The sequence below is a fragment of the Lutra lutra genome, chromosome 11 (assembly GCF_902655055.1).
Source record: "Lutra lutra chromosome 11, mLutLut1.2, whole genome shotgun sequence".
NCBI lineage: Eukaryota > Metazoa > Chordata > Mammalia > Carnivora > Mustelidae > Lutra > Lutra lutra.
Window position 1 is genome coordinate 11,829,925 of NC_062288.1, and position 18,937 is coordinate 11,848,861.

The 18,937-nt window shown below is 46.6% G+C and overlaps 1 protein-coding gene across 4 annotated transcripts in view; it reads left to right on the plus strand.

Annotated features, from left to right (window-relative positions):
• Positions 1-18,937, plus strand: part of GLI3 (GLI family zinc finger 3) — a 265,100-nt gene that overhangs the window by 240,228 nt on the left and 5,935 nt on the right. For 3 of the 4 annotated variants that reach the window (XM_047694927.1, XM_047694928.1, XM_047694929.1), the window contains 3 exons: positions 9,974-10,123; positions 11,262-11,426; positions 16,649-16,939. In XM_047694927.1, coding sequence (XP_047550883.1) covers positions 9,974-10,123; positions 11,262-11,426; positions 16,649-16,939 — 606 coding nt within the window. The remainder of the gene's footprint in view (positions 1-9,973; positions 10,124-11,261; positions 11,427-16,648; positions 16,940-18,937) is intronic. The other variant, XM_047694930.1, reaches the window with a different exon arrangement.

Sequence of the window (18,937 nt, forward strand, 5' to 3'; positions counted from 1 at the left end):
TAAGATGAAAAGTAAGACGAGCCCAGTAATTTGTAGAAAGGATGTAAACAGTCTTAGATTGCTTGGAAGATGTGATGAAACCATTTTTTCTCTCTTTTTAAAATCTCAGCGGGCTATAAATGCTGGCCCTTCCAGAAAGAAGTTCTCAGAAGTTTGTTTTGTTTTGTTTTGTTTTTAACAAAACACACCTTATTAACCTGTAAGAGATCCTTCTTAAAAGAGAAGTGTTACAATGATGTTTTGTAAAATAATTTAGAAGTCAGAGAACAAAACTGTAAGAGAGGGCGCCTGGGTGGCTCAGTGGGTTAAGCCTCTGCTTTCAGCTCAGGTCATGATCCCAAGGTCCTGGGATCGAGTCCCGCATCGGGCTCTCTGCTCAGCAGGGAGCCTGCTTCCCTTCCTCTCTCTCTGCCTGCCTCTCTGCTTGTGATCTCTGTCAAATAAATAAATAAAATCTTAAAAAAAAAAAACTGTAAGAGAGAATTTTTACTCTTCTTAAAAAGAATGAGAGGACCTTAACCCACTTTTAAGAATGAGGGTGTTTTCTTTTTACTGAAGTATTGTAAGTAAATTAATCCATATTAATGGTTCCATTTTGCTTTTTAAAAAATTCTTCTCAAAAACTAACATTTCCTGAGGTCTGAGGTCATCTTAACATTAGTCAATACACTGTTCCTGTGTGTACGTGATTTGGAATGAGTACCACATGTGCTTCTGCGGGGGAGGAGATACAGGCTAGGTCAATCCTGCCACAAACCAGAGACGCCTGGGGGGCTCAGTCAGTTAAATGTCTGCTTCGACTCAGATCATGACCCTAGGACCCTGGGATCGAACCCCTGCATCAGGCTCCCTACTCAGTGGGAAGGCTGCTTCTCCCTCTCCCTCTGTCCCTCCCCCTGCTCGTGAGCTCAGTCTCTCTGTCTTTCTATCAAATAAATAAAATCTTTAAAAAAATTATATCACAAATTAGATCCTTATGCCTAGTCATTTCATAATTCAAGATAACAACAAAACCAAAACTATAGAAATTCTGAATTAACTGTACTTGAATTTTCCATGAGGTTTTAGTAAATTTTAGACTCCATCACATCTGAGAAAATACCAGTTTTTTAAATCATGTACTATTTCATATTCACGCCCTTGAACTAGTAGGAGCATATGGTGTTTTAGCTTTGTTTCCAACTCTGCACAAAGTTCAGTGTTGTCCATCTTCCCACTCATCTCTATAACTTGAAGGATGAGGAAGGGATAGAAGGAGAAATTGTCAACTAGGTGATATTATCAGGCTTGTTCACTCTGAGTCCAGTGTCAAATCCACTAGGAAATATTGTGTCCTAGAAGTATGTTTTGTTTTAACTCAATCTGTATGTAGATCGTGTGTGTGTGTGTGTGTGTGTGTGTGTGTGTGTGTGTTCGTTCTATAGTAGAAGTTGTGATTAAGGTGTTTCCGTGAGAAACCATTGGCTAGGGCTGACCTCTGAGGGATGGACACAGTGAAAAGAACCTGGCTGTTCCCTGTTCTTCACCCACTTTTCCTGTCTCCCCCCCACTCTTCCTCTGTCACCAAAGCCCATCACCAAATTCGTTAACCCTTGAACAACACAGGGATTTGGAGCATTGACCTTCCATGCAGTGGAAAATCTGTGTATAACTTCTGGTTTCCCCAAAACTATAAACTACCAATAGCCTACTATTGACTGGAATGCTTTTCAATAATGTAAATAATTGATTAGGACATATGTTGTATATGTATTATTTACTGTATTCTCACAACAAAATAAGCCAGGGAAAAATGTTATAAAGAAAGTCATAGGGAGAGAAAACACATTTATAATAATGTACTGTAAAAAAATCTGCATATAAGTGGACCCACGCAGTTCAAACCCATGTTGTTCAAGGGTCAGGTGTACACTTCCATGGTTCTTTCTCTTTTTTGGGGGGGGGAGGGGACGGGAGAGGGGAAAATCCTTACTGACATATAATCCAGATACCACATGTGAAGTGAACACGGTAACTGCCATACCTCAGAAACCCATGTGATTCACCTATTTAAAGTCTACACTCCGTGTCTACACAGAGTTGTGCCACAATCCCCTCAACCAAATTGACAACATCTTCATTGCCCCCCAAAGAAAGCCCGCCTCCCAGACTCTTCTCAGACCCAGTCTAGTCAACCTCCTTATCTAGACTTGCCTAAGGTGGGCCTTTGTATAAATGGAATCACACAATTTGTGTCCTTTGGTGGCTGCCTTCCTCCACGGAGCATGCTGTGGTCAGGGTTCATCCACATCATGGCGCAAGTGCGACGTGAGCTTCCACTTCCACAAGTGTGTGTCCAGCCTACGGGGGGGGGTGGGGCGAAGCTGAGGTAATACCCATTCTCTAAATCCAAACCATGGGGGCACCTGGGTGGCTCAGTGGGTTAAAGCCTCTGCCTTCGGCTCAGGTCATGATCCCAGGGCCCTGGGTTCGAGTCTCACTCGGGCTCTCTGCTCAGCGGGGAGCCTGCTTCCTCATCTCTCTCTGCCTGCCTCTCTGCCTACTTGTGATAAATAAATAAAATCTTTAAAATAAATAAATAAATAAATAAATAAATAAATAAGTCCAAACTGTGAAGCCCTCTGTTCCCACAGTTACCTTCTCAGAGAACTTTGTCTTTCTTACCCATGAAAGGAAGTAGTTTTGTCTATTTGTACCTAGACACAAAAATTTGATTCCCTGTCAGACAGATCTATTTATTTATTCCTTCTGACCCAGGAAGCAGATTTTTGCTCTTTGTCTCTGCCGAATTCTTAATTTTCACAGACCAGAAAGAAGAAAATATTTTATTTTTATGAAGAGAATGTTTTGTACCCCAAGTCTGGAGTCCTTTTGATATTTTCCTGTGTGATTTTTATCGCTGTATCAGAAAACTGAAAGAAAGGTGGTGCCTGGATATTTTACAAGCCAGGAGAGATTCAAGCAGTTGTGTTGGGAGGACTTTAGGGAGATCTCTCCTACAGCAAGTGTCACATTGTAAACATCGTTGGGACGATTGATGGTGCCAAGAAAACCCTTTCAGTTATTTTATTTATCTAAAATTCAAGTGTCTATTAGAGATAAAAGGCCAGTTTCAGCCCTGATCATCTGTGGTTGCTGCTTTTACCTGCTTCTGACTGGTGAAGCGGTTAGGAATTCAAATATGGTGTGTCCCTAATAGAATCCATGTCATGAAACTTGTACAACTTTTCAGAAATGGCACATGAATTAAATACCCACAACAAGAAGGCACATGTGGGGTGGCCTGGGTGGCTCCGTCAGTTAAGCATCTGCCGTCGTGGCTCAGGTGGTTATCTCGGAGTCCCAGGATCGAGTCCCACATCGGGCTCCCAGCTCAGCGGGGCGTCTGCTTTTCCCTTTGGCCCTCCCCCTCTCAGGCTCTCTCTTTCTCATTCTCTCTCTCAAATACATACATACTAAAAGAAACCATACGCCTCCTTTCGGACGGAAAGTTTTGAAGGATTCTTGCATAGTTTCTTATAGGCAAACGATGTCAGTTTCTCTCTCAAATCAGCTTTAATGTACATATGAAACTTTAATCCCTTATAAGTTATTTTTCCTCATTCTCTTTTGCAGAATTCTCTCTGGACTACTAAGAGATAGTACAGGTGACTCTTGAACAACATGGGTTAGAACTACATGGGTCCACCTTTATGTGGATTGTTTTCCATAAATACAGCGGAACACCGTAAATGTGTTTTCCTTACAATTTTCTTTTTTTAAAGGATTTATTTATTTATTTGAGAGAGAGAGAGAGAGAGAGAGAACAACAGGATGAAAGGCAGAGGGAGAAGCAGGCTCCCCACTGAGCAGGGAGCCCGATGTGGGACTCGATCCCAGGACTCTGGGATCATGACCTGAGCCAGAGGCAGAGGTTTGACCTACTGAGCCCCCCAGGCGCCCTCTTTCTTATGATTTTCTTAATAAAATTTTCTTTTTTTCCAGCTAACTCTATTGTAAGAACACAGTATACAGTACACATAAGATACAAAATATGTGCTGATTGGCTATTACTATTATCAGTAAGGCTCCTGGGCCACAGTAGGTTAATAGTTAAGTTTATGAGGAGTCAAACTTGCTTGCACATTTCTTGGTGTGCAGGGTGTCGGCATCTCAACTCCGGTGTTGTTCAAGGGTCAACTGTAATAAACAGATAATATGACATCAGGGAGCAAACTGAAAATTGAGCTTACTTAAAACTGTTTTCTTGGTTGTATCCTATCCTCTGTCACAATAGGAGGTTTTCTCAACATATACTCTCAGCCCATCCTTAAAAGTTATAAATTATTGAATTCTACAAAACATATTCACGGACTCGAGCCTGGTTTCTGAGCTCAGCTGGCAGCAGTGTGAAAAGATTTAGAAAGCATCAAGTGTTGCAAGTTCCTGAGAAGGCAAGGTTTCGGCTTGATTTCCTTCAGTTTTAAAATAAAATCACGGCATCAAATAGCAGCGTGTTTGTGGGTTAAGACACAAAGAAAGGGATGAGGCAGAAATAAAACTGAGGATCCAAGGACCATCTGTAGGTTTCACGCCCATAATGCAGGTTCAGTGTCTCGAGCATTCGTGTATGAAATACACTCCTCTCCCAGTCTGTTTCCTTTTCTGTCAAAGCAGTAGTACGTGTGCGGACACGTGTGTGTTTGCGTGCACATGCGCACATGGGTGTTTGTGCCGAGACAGATCACAGGTCCTTGAGCACCGTGCCACTGAAGACCACGGTCTTTGGGCCTCCCGCTGCGAAAAACTTGTCAGGGTGCTTTGTAGAAACCTTTTACATGGGTGACAAAGCTCTGTGTTGTCTGAGAAACAGCGGGAACTGACAGCAAGGGGGTGTGTGACGCCTGTGCACAGGGGAGCCGTGCGGAGATCGTAGCGAGGGCTGAGTCTGAAGTTTTACGTGTTCCGCCTTCCCTGGTTTTAGGTGTGCTTGACAGTAGAAGTTTCATTACAGCAGCGGGAGGAATGTACCTTCTGCCTAGAAGGTTGCTGTCTGATTTTGGGAGTGAACTGGCTTTGATCATCGAGGTGTTTGTCTACTGACTGGTGTGCTGCCCTCGAGCCGAGTTTGCACGGGGATGTATGTGCGAGGCTCCCACGAGCCCTGCTGTCGCTTCTCCTCTGAGGAACTTGACCCGACGGAGGGTGCTTCCGCACCGTGAAAACTTGCACTTTCCGAGTGGGAATCGGCAGGGAATCTGCCCGAAGGCAAGGGTGACATGAGGGTGCTTCCCAGGTTCCCAAACCGCTTGAACAGCAGCTTTGCTTGGAGAGCCACCGACATCCAGGGCTGATGGACCGCACGTATGTGCTTCTTCCGAAGGTTAGCAATGAAGGACGCAAGAAGAAAGGATTCTGGTTCACTTAGCGAAAGCCATTGCTTCTTCCATGGTGGTGGTGACAGAAACCTGCCTTTCCCCCATTTTCCCTTAGGTCTTCCTTCCCACAGCGGTGGCCAGGCCAGCAGACAGACCTCTCCCCACCCCTTGTGCCCGTGGGGCGCCTCGGGGAGCAGAAGGATGGGAATGCGGGGTCCTGGCTCACCTGGCTGCAGACCCATCCCCTGGGGACACAGCAACTTTGTTGGTTTGCTGTGGGCACCTGAGAGATTGTATTTGCTCCATGAGCCATGAGTTTCCTGAGGCAGATGCTTCCAGTCCTGCCTGCAGGAGGAAATTGTGGAGCAGCTGTGCCGGGGGACTCGGCCTTTCTGGGGGAACGGTGCGGTCCTGGCATCCCTGCCCCGTTTGTTCAGGGGGGAGAGTTCCGAGAGCCCCGCCGAGGGAGCTGGCATGTGGCACTGTAATTTGCACCATCTATCTCTTTCTGGAGCTCGGGCCGCTGGCAAATTGCGTATCTTTGTGTTGGATTAGTTTGGACTTTAATCATGCATTATTTTCCCTCCAATTAAATTATTTATATATTTGATTAACGTTTTCACTGCTAGGGAGTCAAATGTTCAGTGAAACCACAAATAAACACATACCCATTGAATTTCAGGCCAGCTTCATGCGGGAGAGCTCTGTTGGTAGGATGCTGAGGATTCACTGTGTGTCTGTTTTCTTAGTTACCTGGCACTCGGGGGGAGCACGACCCACCACTGGGTCCTAGAAGCACACTGCAGGGGCGGGGGGCTCTGTCTGGCCTCCCTCCCTCCCCTTATTTAGCCTAGGATCCCGACTTTTCTTCCTTCCTGTGGTTTTTGTCTTTTCCCTGGTGCTGAAACCTCCCCCTCTAATTTAACTTCCTCAGGCTTGACCAGCCTGACCAAGAAAGTCAGGGGCTCTGCCGCCTAAGAAGGAAAGCGACATCACTTAGGGGTGAGCAAACTGGCAGCCCACAGGCCAGCTCTGGGCCCCTGCTTGCCTTTGCACAGCCCCTGAGTGAAGAAATGGTTTCTACAGTTTGAAATGGTTGGGAAAAAAAAAAATCTTAAGACTATTTCTTGACATGTGAAATGTTCAGCCTCAAAGATAAACAGCGGCACCCATTCATTTACACGTGGTCTATGACTGTTCATCTAAAACGGAGGCCGAGTTTGGGTACCTACGACCTTTTGGCCAGCGGAGCCTAAAATAGCTCCTGTCTGGCTTTTTACAGAAAAAGTTTGCCGATACCTGATCTAGTTGATCACCCGGATTTAACACATGAGAAAATTAATTTTCGAGTAGGAGAACTGCCCTGTGCCGAGATGCAGAGCTCATCAGAACTCGGTCCGGGAGGCGTCTTCCAGTGCCCATCCCACGTTCTTTCCGCTGGAGTGTAGGGTCTGCCTCCTTGCAGAGGTCCAAGCAGCTTGTGAAAGAAAAGTAAATGTTTAGGACACAAGGACAGAGACGATCTATTTCTTAGAATTTTAATTTTCTCTTGCAATCCAGCGTCAGAAGCTGCATTAAGCCTGCAATGCATTTGGACTACCCAAGTAGGCAGAGGGACATCTTCGTGCTTCTTCAGAATAATGGATTACATCCTGTGCTCAGCCCTTGGACCTGGTCCCCACCGGCCGAGGGGGTAGAATCTCATTTCTAAAAAAATACCTCGTGGTCTCAATCCAACTTTGTACTCAAGAGCAGTTTCAGAGAATGACAAAAGCCTATTAGACGGAACTGCGGTCTCCTGTATGGGGGTCAAGAGGGAAGACCCCCCCCCCCCCCCCCCGCCCATACTAACCTTTCTGGAAGCGAGGCTGGTCCTCCTGGCCAGCCCAGGTTCTTCTGCGTCTCTCCTCATGGGAGATCAGCTGGCTGATCGACATGGCATGCCTGGCCCTGGAATTTTCAGACATTGTCCAGAGGCCAAGGTCAGTGAGCGCTGGTGAAGTATACAAATAGGAAATGGGGTCTTTCAGTTACGGCTCTCTCGTCAACTCCTTGCTGGATGCCTCCTCTGTCTGCTGGACTCATCCTCTCCCGCCACCTGTGCTCCTTCCCTTCCGCTCGAGTTCCTCATCCTGTTCATCAAAGGCAGCGAGTTCTGTCCCACGGGTCTAGCTTTTTGGCCACGGGGACCCTTTCTCCACACACCCTCTCTTATCTGCACACTCGGCGGGTTCTCCACGCGTCGCTCAGGTCCTACCACGAATGCCCCTTCATTGAAGAAGTTGACCCTGCTCTTCCGTGCGCCACATGGATTTGAGACCCCCTGTTCGTTATTTTTAGAAAACCCTCTTCCTTTCACAACACCGAACACAACTGTAATTGTATAGTCATTTCAGGCATTATCGGTAGATTGTCCGTTCCTTAGGGCAGGAAGCATGTCTGGCTGGTTCCCCAGCACGGGGCTTGGAGTGGAGAGGATCTGGGTATGCAGGGGTAAACGCTGAGCGGAGTAAATACTGTTTATTATTCAGTATTTCAGTAAATACTGAACGGAGTGTTGCAATCACATACTGTGCAGTAAGCATTTATTCATCAATGCGAGGAAAAAAAAAAGTGTTTCTAGAAAATGTGAGACTCTGCTCAATGCAACATCCACTCAGAAAATTAGAAATTCTAGCTCATACTTGGGGAATCGCACCATCTCCTCTCGGAGACCTGGGGATAGTGGATAACAAGCACTCAGCTCTCTTCAGGAAGTGTGTGTGCTGGCGCCTGGGTGGCTCAGTGGGTTAAAGGAAGTGTGTGTGCGGAGCAAAGAGAATATGATCACCCAGTGTTCCCAGCAAGGTGGGGTTCATGTTTGGATATCACTCAAATCCTTTTGAGCTCTCGATAGTGTATCGTCATAAAGTCATAGAACACGTTACGTTAAAATCGTATTGTATGGACACTAGGTGAAATGAAACTAAGTCAAGACAAGCAGAAGCATCAAGTTCAATCCCTTTTGTCCACTGAAAGTTCAGTCTGCCACCTGAGTCCAGTCCATTCAGCAAATACGTACTGAGGACTTGCCAGGTACCAGGGACCCCGGCCATTTGCTGAGACTATGAAATGAGAAGATGTGGGTCCTGTCCTCTAGTAGACTCAGCCCAGTTCTAACTCTGGTTTCCAGCTCCTCCCACCTTCCTCTTCCTCCGTGTCCTTTCCAATCCAAGGAGGTTATTTCCAGTACCTCGGGGAAAAGTGAACCAAGAGCAGTTTTTATGGGATGGATTTGTGTGATGAGCAAGAGATGCTCAAGGAACGGGGAGGTCACAGCCACTGCCTTTCTCCGCCCTCACCCAGTGTTCAAGTCCAGAAGGCAGAGCAAAGGTCATTTTATCCACCCCCTGGAGGAACAGGGTAAGGCCAGCTGAGGGCAGACTCCAACCCGCAGGCCCCCAGAGACCACTCACTCAGGAACCAGAGCCTGAGCAAGAAAGTCATTAAACGTTCTGTCACGACCACACAGTACATGGAACCCAAAGGCGGCTTTCTCTTATCCAACGGACTCATCTGTGGTGTGTTTCTACGTACACTTGAGAAAGTGCTTACAAGAGGCTTAAATTAAGGCAAATAGAATGTGGGGTAAGGAAACCACAGAATAAAACCAACAGGACCCACCCAGGACACTGACTTCTTCAGTAACTAAATGGACATTTAAGTCACATAATAATCATCGTACTGAAATCGACTTAAATTGGATCCGAGGTGAGAACCGTCTCTTCCTCAGGCGTTTCTCTAGGGTTTTTTGTGTCTTCCCTTTGTAGGACAGTTGAGGTATGACCCCCCCCCACCAAGGAACTATATTAAAAAATGGTTCTAAAACTTTGAGTGAATGAGGCATTCAGGGAAATTCATCTTCGTTTTAGAAATGGAGTTAAGAGAGTTCTATAAAGCTGGGAAGAACATTCGAGCCTAGGTAAGCCATCCCTGTATTTTGTACATCAAGAAAGCTGTGACCCAGACACTCAAGCATTTCGCTGGTCTCCTGGTCCTCTTCAGTATTTGGTTCTTTTGTCTGTGATCATCACCCCAGAGAAAAAATCCCACTGACTGGAGCTAAAGTGTAGTTCAGGAAAGTGCTTCCTTTGGTTTTGCTGCTCCTGTCAGGGAATGATGTGTGTGTGGGCACACGTGTGTGCACGCGTGTGCATGTTCCCTTCCTGAGAGCGCAGCCGCAGTGCTAACCCGAGGACGGGAGTGCGTGGGAGCTCCCCTGTGCTCTGTTGACCTTGACCCGCACTGGGCATGTGAAAAAGGCAGAGACCCAGCGAGGATGCGTGGGCTCACCCCATGTCATGCCTCCCCTCTTCTTGGCCACCACGCCACCTCCAAATAGCGCCACAAAATATAGGTGCATGATTACTAAGGGCAAATTTAAGAAAACTACAACCTAAAAAAAAAAAAGACAAAAAAACAAAAACAAAAACAACAAAAACCACCATCTGTATTTCAAGTTATCATACGTTCCTTAGGGGCTGAGGGTTGGGGCGCCTTTTGCCCTCCCTTCTGTCGTCTTCAGAAATGAGTCCTGCATTCCCACGTGCTCTCCCTTTCTTTTGTCCCCACCCCAGCATATAAACAACGACCACATTCACGGCGAGAAGAAGGAGTTCGTGTGTCGGTGGTTGGATTGCTCGAGAGAGCAGAAGCCCTTCAAAGCCCAGTACATGCTGGTGGTGCACATGAGGCGGCACACGGGGGAAAAGCCTCACAAATGCACTGTGAGTGCACGGCGTGGGCCGTGGGCATGGGGGGCCCTGGCGGGGGCGCTTGTCGGGGTGGGGTTCCGCTCCCTGGCAGGACCTCTGCATGCTATGCGGACACAGACCCTGCCGAGGGGTTGGGGAGCGGCCCGGTGGTGGGAGGAGCCGGGTGTTGTGATGAACGCCGAGAGTTCTGAGAAGGGGGTTCTGGAATTGGGGGGAAAGACAGAAGTGGAGAAGGAGCCGTGATAACCACACTTTGGGGGACAGCGGAAGCGCTCTGACCTGCGCTGTCCAACAGGTAGCGGGGGACCCTGTGGGCCCCTTGAGGGTTTTGGACACCTGGCCAGAGCAAACAAGGAATTGATTATTGTACTTCCATTTAATTTTTTTAAAATGTAGATAGAAACAGGGGCATGTGGCTACCGCGTTGGAGAGTGGAGCCGTGGGTGGGCTGGGGGCAGCTGGGATACACTGGTGGGCACTGGCAATGAGCGCGTGGCCTGCATGCCTGCCCCAGCAGTAATGTCCATCACACTGGAAGACCCAGAGGGCAGAGAGACATGCCAACTTTGACCTGAAGCCCATAAGCTCACTTTTAAACACAGAACCCACGTGACTTCAGAGTTTTCCTTTGCCTTCCTATTCCATCCCCAAGGCCCGGTGTAGACACACAAGAAGGCTGGGACTAAGCCTCCTTTCACACAGGGGCCTCCAGGAACACTGGGCACTGCTCAGCCCTGCGCTTTACATCTTAAAGGCTCTTTACAAACATGATCAAATTCCATGCCTTTGTATGGACCCAAAGCCATATTAGTGAACTTTGTGCTGAATCTAAAATCAGTGGGAATTTGAGGAGATCAGTGAGCAGATAATGAAACCCATTGTCCACATTGAGTGGTCTATTAAAAAACACATGAAAGAAAGAAAGAAAGAAAGAAACCTCCAGGACTTTTTAGTAACCTTGAAAATGCTGTCTCTTCAACAGCACTGAGCCCCATCTGAATCCCAGTAAATGCAGAGTTTAGTGGACTTTTGTTCCTTGGTTTTGAAAAGCTGCTGACCCTCGAAATGTCAGTCTTTCATCAACTTTGGGGGAGTGTTAGGCCTAAGCCTGTACTGTGTGGAGTGATGCAGATTTACCTGTTGTCCTCAGTTTGAAGGTTGCACAAAGGCCTACTCGAGACTAGAAAACTTGAAAACGCACTTGAGATCTCACACTGGAGAGAAACCGTACGTCTGTGAGCATGAAGGCTGCAACAAGGCTTTCTCGAATGCCTCGGATCGCGCCAAGCACCAAAACAGGACGCATTCCAATGAGGTGAGGCTCCCACACGAGGCGCTGTTCGGGCCCGGAGCTCAGGGTGGTAGCAGAAGCCCTCGTGGGCAATGCACATGGAGACAAGGCCCATTCCGTTTCATTTCCTCTCGGCCTTCCTGGCAGGAGTGGGCGCTGGGCTGCAGGTCTGCGCCCCTGGGGCTGACTGCAAATGGGCCCGGTCTGGTGAGCAATGCAGACCTGGGGGGACCTCAAACCCTTGGCAAGCAGGTTTCGCCTTGTTCAGAACTGCCACCTACTGGTCAAACAGTAAGAGCATTTTTAAAAAATATATTTTATTTATTTGTCAGAGAGAGAGAGAGAGATAGGGGGAGTGGGAGAGGGAGAAGCAGGCTCCCCGCCGAGCAAGGACACCGATGGAGGACTCAGTCCAAGGACCCTGGGATCGTAACCTGAGCCAAAAGCAGATGCTTAACCGACTGAGCCATCCGAGCATTCCCCAGTAAGAGCATTTCACTTTGGCATTCCACCCACTTGCTCTGCCTGGAATAGCATGAATCCATGCGGAGAATGATCCAGTAAGCAGCCAGGATAGATGCCCACCTTTCCTTGCTTTCTCCAGGTAGTATCTTCCAATGCAGTCTAGCCAAAAAAGGCCTTTACAGGCCACCGACCTTGGCCAAACAGGATTTCCAGGCATTCTCATTTCCAAAGGCTCTTGGGAGCTGTTTTGTCCATAGTTACCCCCCAGAAGTTCAGAACAGTATGAATGAAAATGATAGCAAATGATTTGGCCTGGGGCGCCTTGGTGGCTCAGTGGGTTAAGCCGCTGCCTTCGGCTCAGGTCATGATCTCAGGGTCCTGGGATCGAGTCCCGCATCGGGCTCTCTACTCAGCAGGGAGCCTGCTTCCTCCTCTCTCTCTCTGCTTGCCTGTCTACTTGTGATCTCTCTCTGTCAAATAAATAAATAAAATCTTTAAAAAAAAAATGATTTGGCCTGTGTTTTAAGGCACATCTGCCTGCAGGCCTCCAATTTCTCTTTGAAGAAGGTCGAGCTCAAAGTTCGGGTTCCTCTGTGAATGCTTCTCTGGAATGAGTCCAGAGATGAACAGAAAAAGCTCCCCGAATTTTGCGTAGAAATAGGATTTTTGGCCAGAATTTGTTAACGTGAGACATAGTTCTGCTCCCGCTAAGGAGGTCATCGGTTTGCTTGATATGTGTGAGAGAAGACACATTTGACCTGGCTTAGCAGCTCAGGGACCACTGGCCTTATGGTCCTCTCCAAGTGTCCTTTCAGCTCATGGCGACAGAGCAAACACATCTCTAATGGAAGGAGCCACACTTTTCTTAAAAACACACTCACACTTGAGCTCACATGTGCACGTCCACATGTACAGATGCTTTTTAAAAGGGTTGTGGCAGAATGAGGAGACATCCGTCATTTGGAACCTGTTATTAACAATCAGCTGTTGCAGGAGACTTTAGGGGAGATGCCATATCTCCGTTTTTTAATGTCAAAAATGCCTCTACTACGTGCAGTGGTTATAGTGTAATCTGCTGCTGTTGTTTTGTGCAAAGTTTTAGGGAGTCTAGGCAAAGCCATAGAGATGGAAAACAGATTAGCGGTTTGCCAGAGGCCGAGGGAAGGGACTAGGGGTGATTGCTAATACATACAGGATTTTTTCTGGGGACGTTGGAAATATTCTGGAATTTGACTGGTAAGTGGAGACAGTTGCATAAGATTGTGGAAGTACTAAATGCCACTGAATTGTGCAATTTAAAAGGGTTTTTTTATGGTATATGGATTAGATCTCAATATAAAATGTTTTTGGGGATTTGATTAAGTTAGAATTAAATTGAATTAATATATTTAACTGCACTCCATGTATTTAAGTACAATTACGACTAGACGTCTTGGAGGTATTCACTCCAATAGATTATTAGGCCAAGTTTTCCTCCTATTGCTGTGGAGAAATTGGGGCAAAGGAGGGGTTGGGATTAGCAGTGCACACATACACACACACTTACTCAGCTTTCTGTCTTTCTTATGGACTTAAATTATGTGCACAGCTGTTTGCTTTTAAATACACTAGAGTTGAGCTTGTCCACTTCTGGGAGGTCAAGAGTGTAGCTTTGTCTCAGCATTTATCCAATATGAGATTAAACGAAGCACTGTTCAATCATACCTTTCACCAGGGTTGAGCAGCGTATAGAAACTCAGTTAGCCACCTTGACCGCACCAGGCTTTGGCCCTCCAGAAGAATGACGGACAGCTTCACTTCCACCAAAATTTTGAATCTATATTTGTGTCAGGAGCCGGTCCACAATAAATCTAGATATCCTCCTTCATTTATTGGCTCTCTGTTATTTGTACTTTCATTCATTGCCCCAAACAAATATCAAGAGCTAGTTAGGGGGCATATGCTCTGCTGTTGAGGGTATGGAACAGAATACTGTGAACTCGAACAAGAGGGGCATTTTTCCCATTCAGGAAGCCAGTCTGGCATTCCCCCTACACCCTTAGGCTGCCTCACCCACTTGGGGCCACAGCAGTGGTCTCTGCCAGGGATCCCGACTTGAGACCACACAGCTCATGTCCCCCCAGAGTCACGCTAAGTAAGAATCCTTGAGCTCGGACTCGGTGTGTCTCCCTCTCCAAAACATTCCAATGGCTTCCTCTTTCCTAGAGGGAAAGTTTAAACTCTCTGGGTCTATATACCTGCTGGCACCCAGCCCATGCCTGCACTTCCAAGCTTGACCTCTTACCTCTGTGGACATGCGTGGAACTGGACAGCCTCGCCTGCAGGCATGAAATGCTCCTGCCACTAGACCCTGGTTTTACATTTTGCATCCACTTACCTTCACTTTTATCCCTCAGAATCTTGGTCTTCTTTCAGGACCCAGCTACAAAGCCCCCTGGCAATAAAGTTCTGTTCACTGATTAATCACTCTGTGCAACAACACATCATGGTGAGCACTTCATACATTGTCTCATTTAACCGTTAGACCCCATGAGCTGGGTGTTATACCTGGATGTAACGACGTAGAAACCAATGCCTCCCACAGTCACCCCAACTAAAAAATGATTGCCCTCCGTCCACACCCTTTGGGGGCATTCATACTTGGGACTGGTGATAATTACAGGCTTTCTTATTTTTCCTGCACTTTTTATAACCCCAGATATTAAATCCTGCAGCTTAAAACTTGACATTCTCTGAGTCTTGCCTATAGTGGGGACCGCTACACATTCATTGAGAATTGTAGTTGGATAAATGCTACAAAGTCAAGTAAAAAATGCAGCAGTCGCTTTCACAAAGTACCCTTCCGTTGGGTGAGTCAAAAAGGAAACGACCATGGCAAAAGTCGAACATCTAGGACAGGAGACACGGGTAACTCAGGGAGACTGACAGCATTTATCCCCGCAGACAGTTCTAGCATTTCAGTCACTGGTCACAAGCAAAGACCTTCCACTGCTAGCTGTGTCCTCACGTCCAGGCTAACCCAGCGTGGACACATGCATATACTTACGGGAAGAGCAGTGGCTCAGACGCGTAACGCTGGCCTGACTTGGTGCTCTCTCCCTGCACCCCTCTCACCCCCCGCCCCCCGATGCCTGCGCTGTGCATTCCAGCATGCCCGCTGATGGAGCGGCCTGTCCCAGCAGCGTGGTGAGCAGGCGTAGGGCCCGTGTCAGACGCTGGAAGGTAATGGCCACTCATGGCTGGAGCCATTCTTCTGTCCCTAATGCATAGAAGTTGATGTGCTCATTTCATTATATATGTGCTGCAAATCACAGCAGCCCCTGAATAGAAGTAATTCATAGTTAATGGGAATCAATTCTCCCCAAAAGAATCTCAAATTTGGAGGTGAAGTCTCTCGGGATAATTTTCGGATCTTCCCTACATTAGGACATTTCATCATTTTCTGTAGCACTCAGTCTGTTCTTGGGCTTTTAGTGAAAAAGCATCTTTTAGACACATATATTCTATAAGACAGGGCAGCTTTTTTTAATATAATGGGTATATTATACTAATCATGCTTTTTATGACTGTCGCTAACCTAATAGCTCATCTTCTGGTCTACGTAGATATGTATTCTTGGAAGGAGTCACGAATGTATTATATTTCAAGCCAGGTAAACAAAATCCCGGTTTTGATGTTGGTCGTGAGTAAATGCCAGCGATTCTGTGATTTGAGTAAATAATTTAGCTATAAGCATCCGTAGAATTTTTAATGACTGCATTTGTAGGTTTGATCACAGGCCCACATGGAACACGGAATCATTCACAGGCTTTAGCACTCAGGGGCAGACCCAGACAGGCATCCTCCTTTCCAGGACACCAACCACCAGCCCTTCTCAGTTTGTGAGTGAGCATTCGCAGACGGTCAGACAGGGCTTTGCGACTTTGAGAATCAGGAAGGTTCTGAGTATTCTGAGTCCCGAACATCCCATAGAGTTGTAACATGACCCAAATGGACGTATTTTAGTGATCTCTAACACAGAAGAGGCTGTAGGCATTTTTTTTACATGCTAATGTGCACATTTTCACAAAGGGTATAGTGATTTTTGATCAGAGAACCAGGACATCCCTAAGAAATGTCTTCACACAACCTCTCCCAGAGGCACATGGCGTTCTGATGAGGTGATGATTCTGATGATGAGATGTGTGTGTAAGACTCCTTCTGCAGTTGTCACCATCATTGTCATCGTCTTCACTGTCACCTTCAAATACCTACTGAGCAGCTACCCTGACACCAGGAACCTTCTTCCCACTCATAGGATAAATGTTTCCAAGGACATACAGGCGATCTGCACATTTGCAACTGTCCTTGAGCATCTTTTAAAATAATAGTCTATTAAAGCCAAATTTGCAGGCCCCGAACAGTGTTCAAATGGCCTTTATTTTTTTTTTCATTTTATTTTATTTCTTTTCAGTGTTCCAGAATTCATTGTTTATGCACCACACCCAGTGCTCCATGTAATACGTGCCCTCCTTATTAACCACCACCAGGCTCACCCGACCCCCACCTCCTCTGCTCTAAAACCCTCAGTTTGTTTCTCAGAGTCCATAGTCTCTCATGGTCTGTCTCCCCCTCAAATGACCTTATTAAACCCTTAGCATCTAGAGGTGTCTGAACACCTCCCAGCTTTGCGGAGGTGCTTTGAAAGAGTGAAAGCTGCAATGTGTGTCCATGAGACTGTTGGGCTGGGGCGCGAGCGCTTTGGTAACAATCTCTTATTTCATTTGTGGGGCTTTTGGCAGAAACCGTATGTGTGCAAAATCCCAGGCTGCACGAAGCGCTACACAGACCCGAGTTCCCTCCGGAAACACGTGAAGACGGTGCACGGCCCAGAGGCTCACGTCACCAAGAAGCAGCGTGGGGACATACATCCCCGGCCCCCCCCGCCCCGCGATTCTGGCAGCCATTCACAGTCCCGGTCGCCCGGCCGGCAGACTCAGGGAGCCCTCGGGGAGCAGAAGGACCTCAGCCACACTACCTCAAAGCGGGAAGAATGCCTCCAAGTGAAAGCAGTCAAGGCAGAGAAGCCCATGGTATGTCACTCGCTTTCCTTCTAGTCCCCAAGTCATCCTAGGTTATTTTAAAAAGTCAACGAGGGCATGAGGACGGACCAGACCACCCGGGTCCTCATGGCACTGGACTCCCTGATTGAAGGGGTCAGGAGCTCAGAGACCCGGATTCCTTACTTAAGGTTAGTCAGCATAGAGTAACTCAGAAAAGAGCACCAGAGTTTCCTAACTTTTTAAAATCAGTCTGGAACCATAGCACATCATGGCAGTTAGAAAGAACTACATGACCGACTACATTTCCAGCAGACCTGTAATGGAGAAAATCAGCCCTTCAGGCTTTCTATAAACGTGTATTTTGCATCGTGCTTTGCCCTGGTAACTCTGAAATAAATAAGCATGGTCCCTATTCTTTAGGCGTTTAGAGACCCGTGGGCTAGACAGACCACCAAAAAGCAAATACTTAGAACTCTGTGTGATGGGTCTTTCCCACAAGTGCGCGTGAGAGCATTTGAGAAGGGAACAGACCGCCTGTCCACTTGAGGATGTGATAGGGAAGGGGGTGGGGGTGGGTCTCAAGTTCAGCTCTCAAAGTGGGGGAGGTGCAGGCCTGACATTGCAGCAGGAGCCAGTGGCGGGTTGGGGGGGGGGCGGTGGTAGTGGTCCAGGATGATGTGCAGGAATGAAAAGGACTGAGGAGGAAAAGGGGTTCTATTTTATTGGTGATGGTGAATGACGTGGTCCGGCTGATTTTTAGAAAAGCCAGCTCCAGTGCCAGGCTAAGGATGGGCTTGATAGACTGGAGACCATTTTGGCAGTGGAGCCCGAACCATAGAGGTGAGGAGCAAGGGATGTGCTGGGGTCTCATCTGGCTACTGTATGTACAGAGGAACGTACCCGATAGAAGTCATGAGCTTGGATTTCTAGATGCACACGACTGGTCAGGCAGGCATCGCTATGCTCAGTTTCGCAAAGTGTCTTCCTAAAATCAGAAAAGTCCAGCAATTGGATGGACATCCTATGAGTTCCTGAGTGATGTCACCATGCAGCAGTACGTATGGAGAGGAAACGATGCCCATGTACAATTTTGGAGTTGACCGAGTGGAATTTAATGATTGGTTGAATTTTAATGACTTGTTGAGTTTAAGAGTTTTAGAGGGTAACATTAAGTGTAGCCAAATAATACCAAGAAATTGTCCAGGTTTATCATGAGTTGCCAGTGAGTAGCTGTATTTTGCTTTTAGAAAGAAAGAGAGAGGAAGGAAGGAAGGAAGGAGGGATTGAGGGAGGGAGGGAAGGAAGGCAAGAAAGAAGGGGAGAAAGAAAGGAAAGAAAGAAGAGAAGGAAGGAAGGAAAGAAAAGAAAGAAAAATAAATACAAAGCCCTTTAGTCAAAAAATAAACTATAATAAAAATAAAAAGCACCTTAGTCAAAAGGTGATGTAGTCTTATGACTCATCACCATGCGTTAAAGTTAATCAGTTCATAAGCGGTGTTGTGCATACTTTTGGGGGGGATTGCATATCCATTTCCTAAAATAAAGTCTACCGGTACAACGTGCAGAACATTCAACAGTTTATCCCCAAGTGTTTAATGAAACAAGGAAAATGAATTTGTAGTCTCCTAGATTATGTCATCAAAAGACAATGATTTATGTTCTTCGGACATCGTAGGGACCCAGAACCTCTTGTACCTTTAATGTACATCCCTAGCTCAAGAAAATGTGTCATTTCCTCTCCAAAGACCCATTATTTAAGAAGAAAATTGGTAGAAATAAGAACGTATAGTTATTTTGTTCAGTGACATCTGAGATGCCCCAAGATGTGAACTATTTTATAAAGCAATGAAATCATAGAAACATACACTGGAAGGGACCATAGAGCTTGAGACAAGGCTCCATATGTTATAGGGAAGGCTAATAAATTCATCTGATTTCCTACAGGGGACTGTTTTGTCTGTATATATCCATACACATATAAATATAAGTAGATCGCTTTGTAGACATTTACTAATGCATATGAGATTT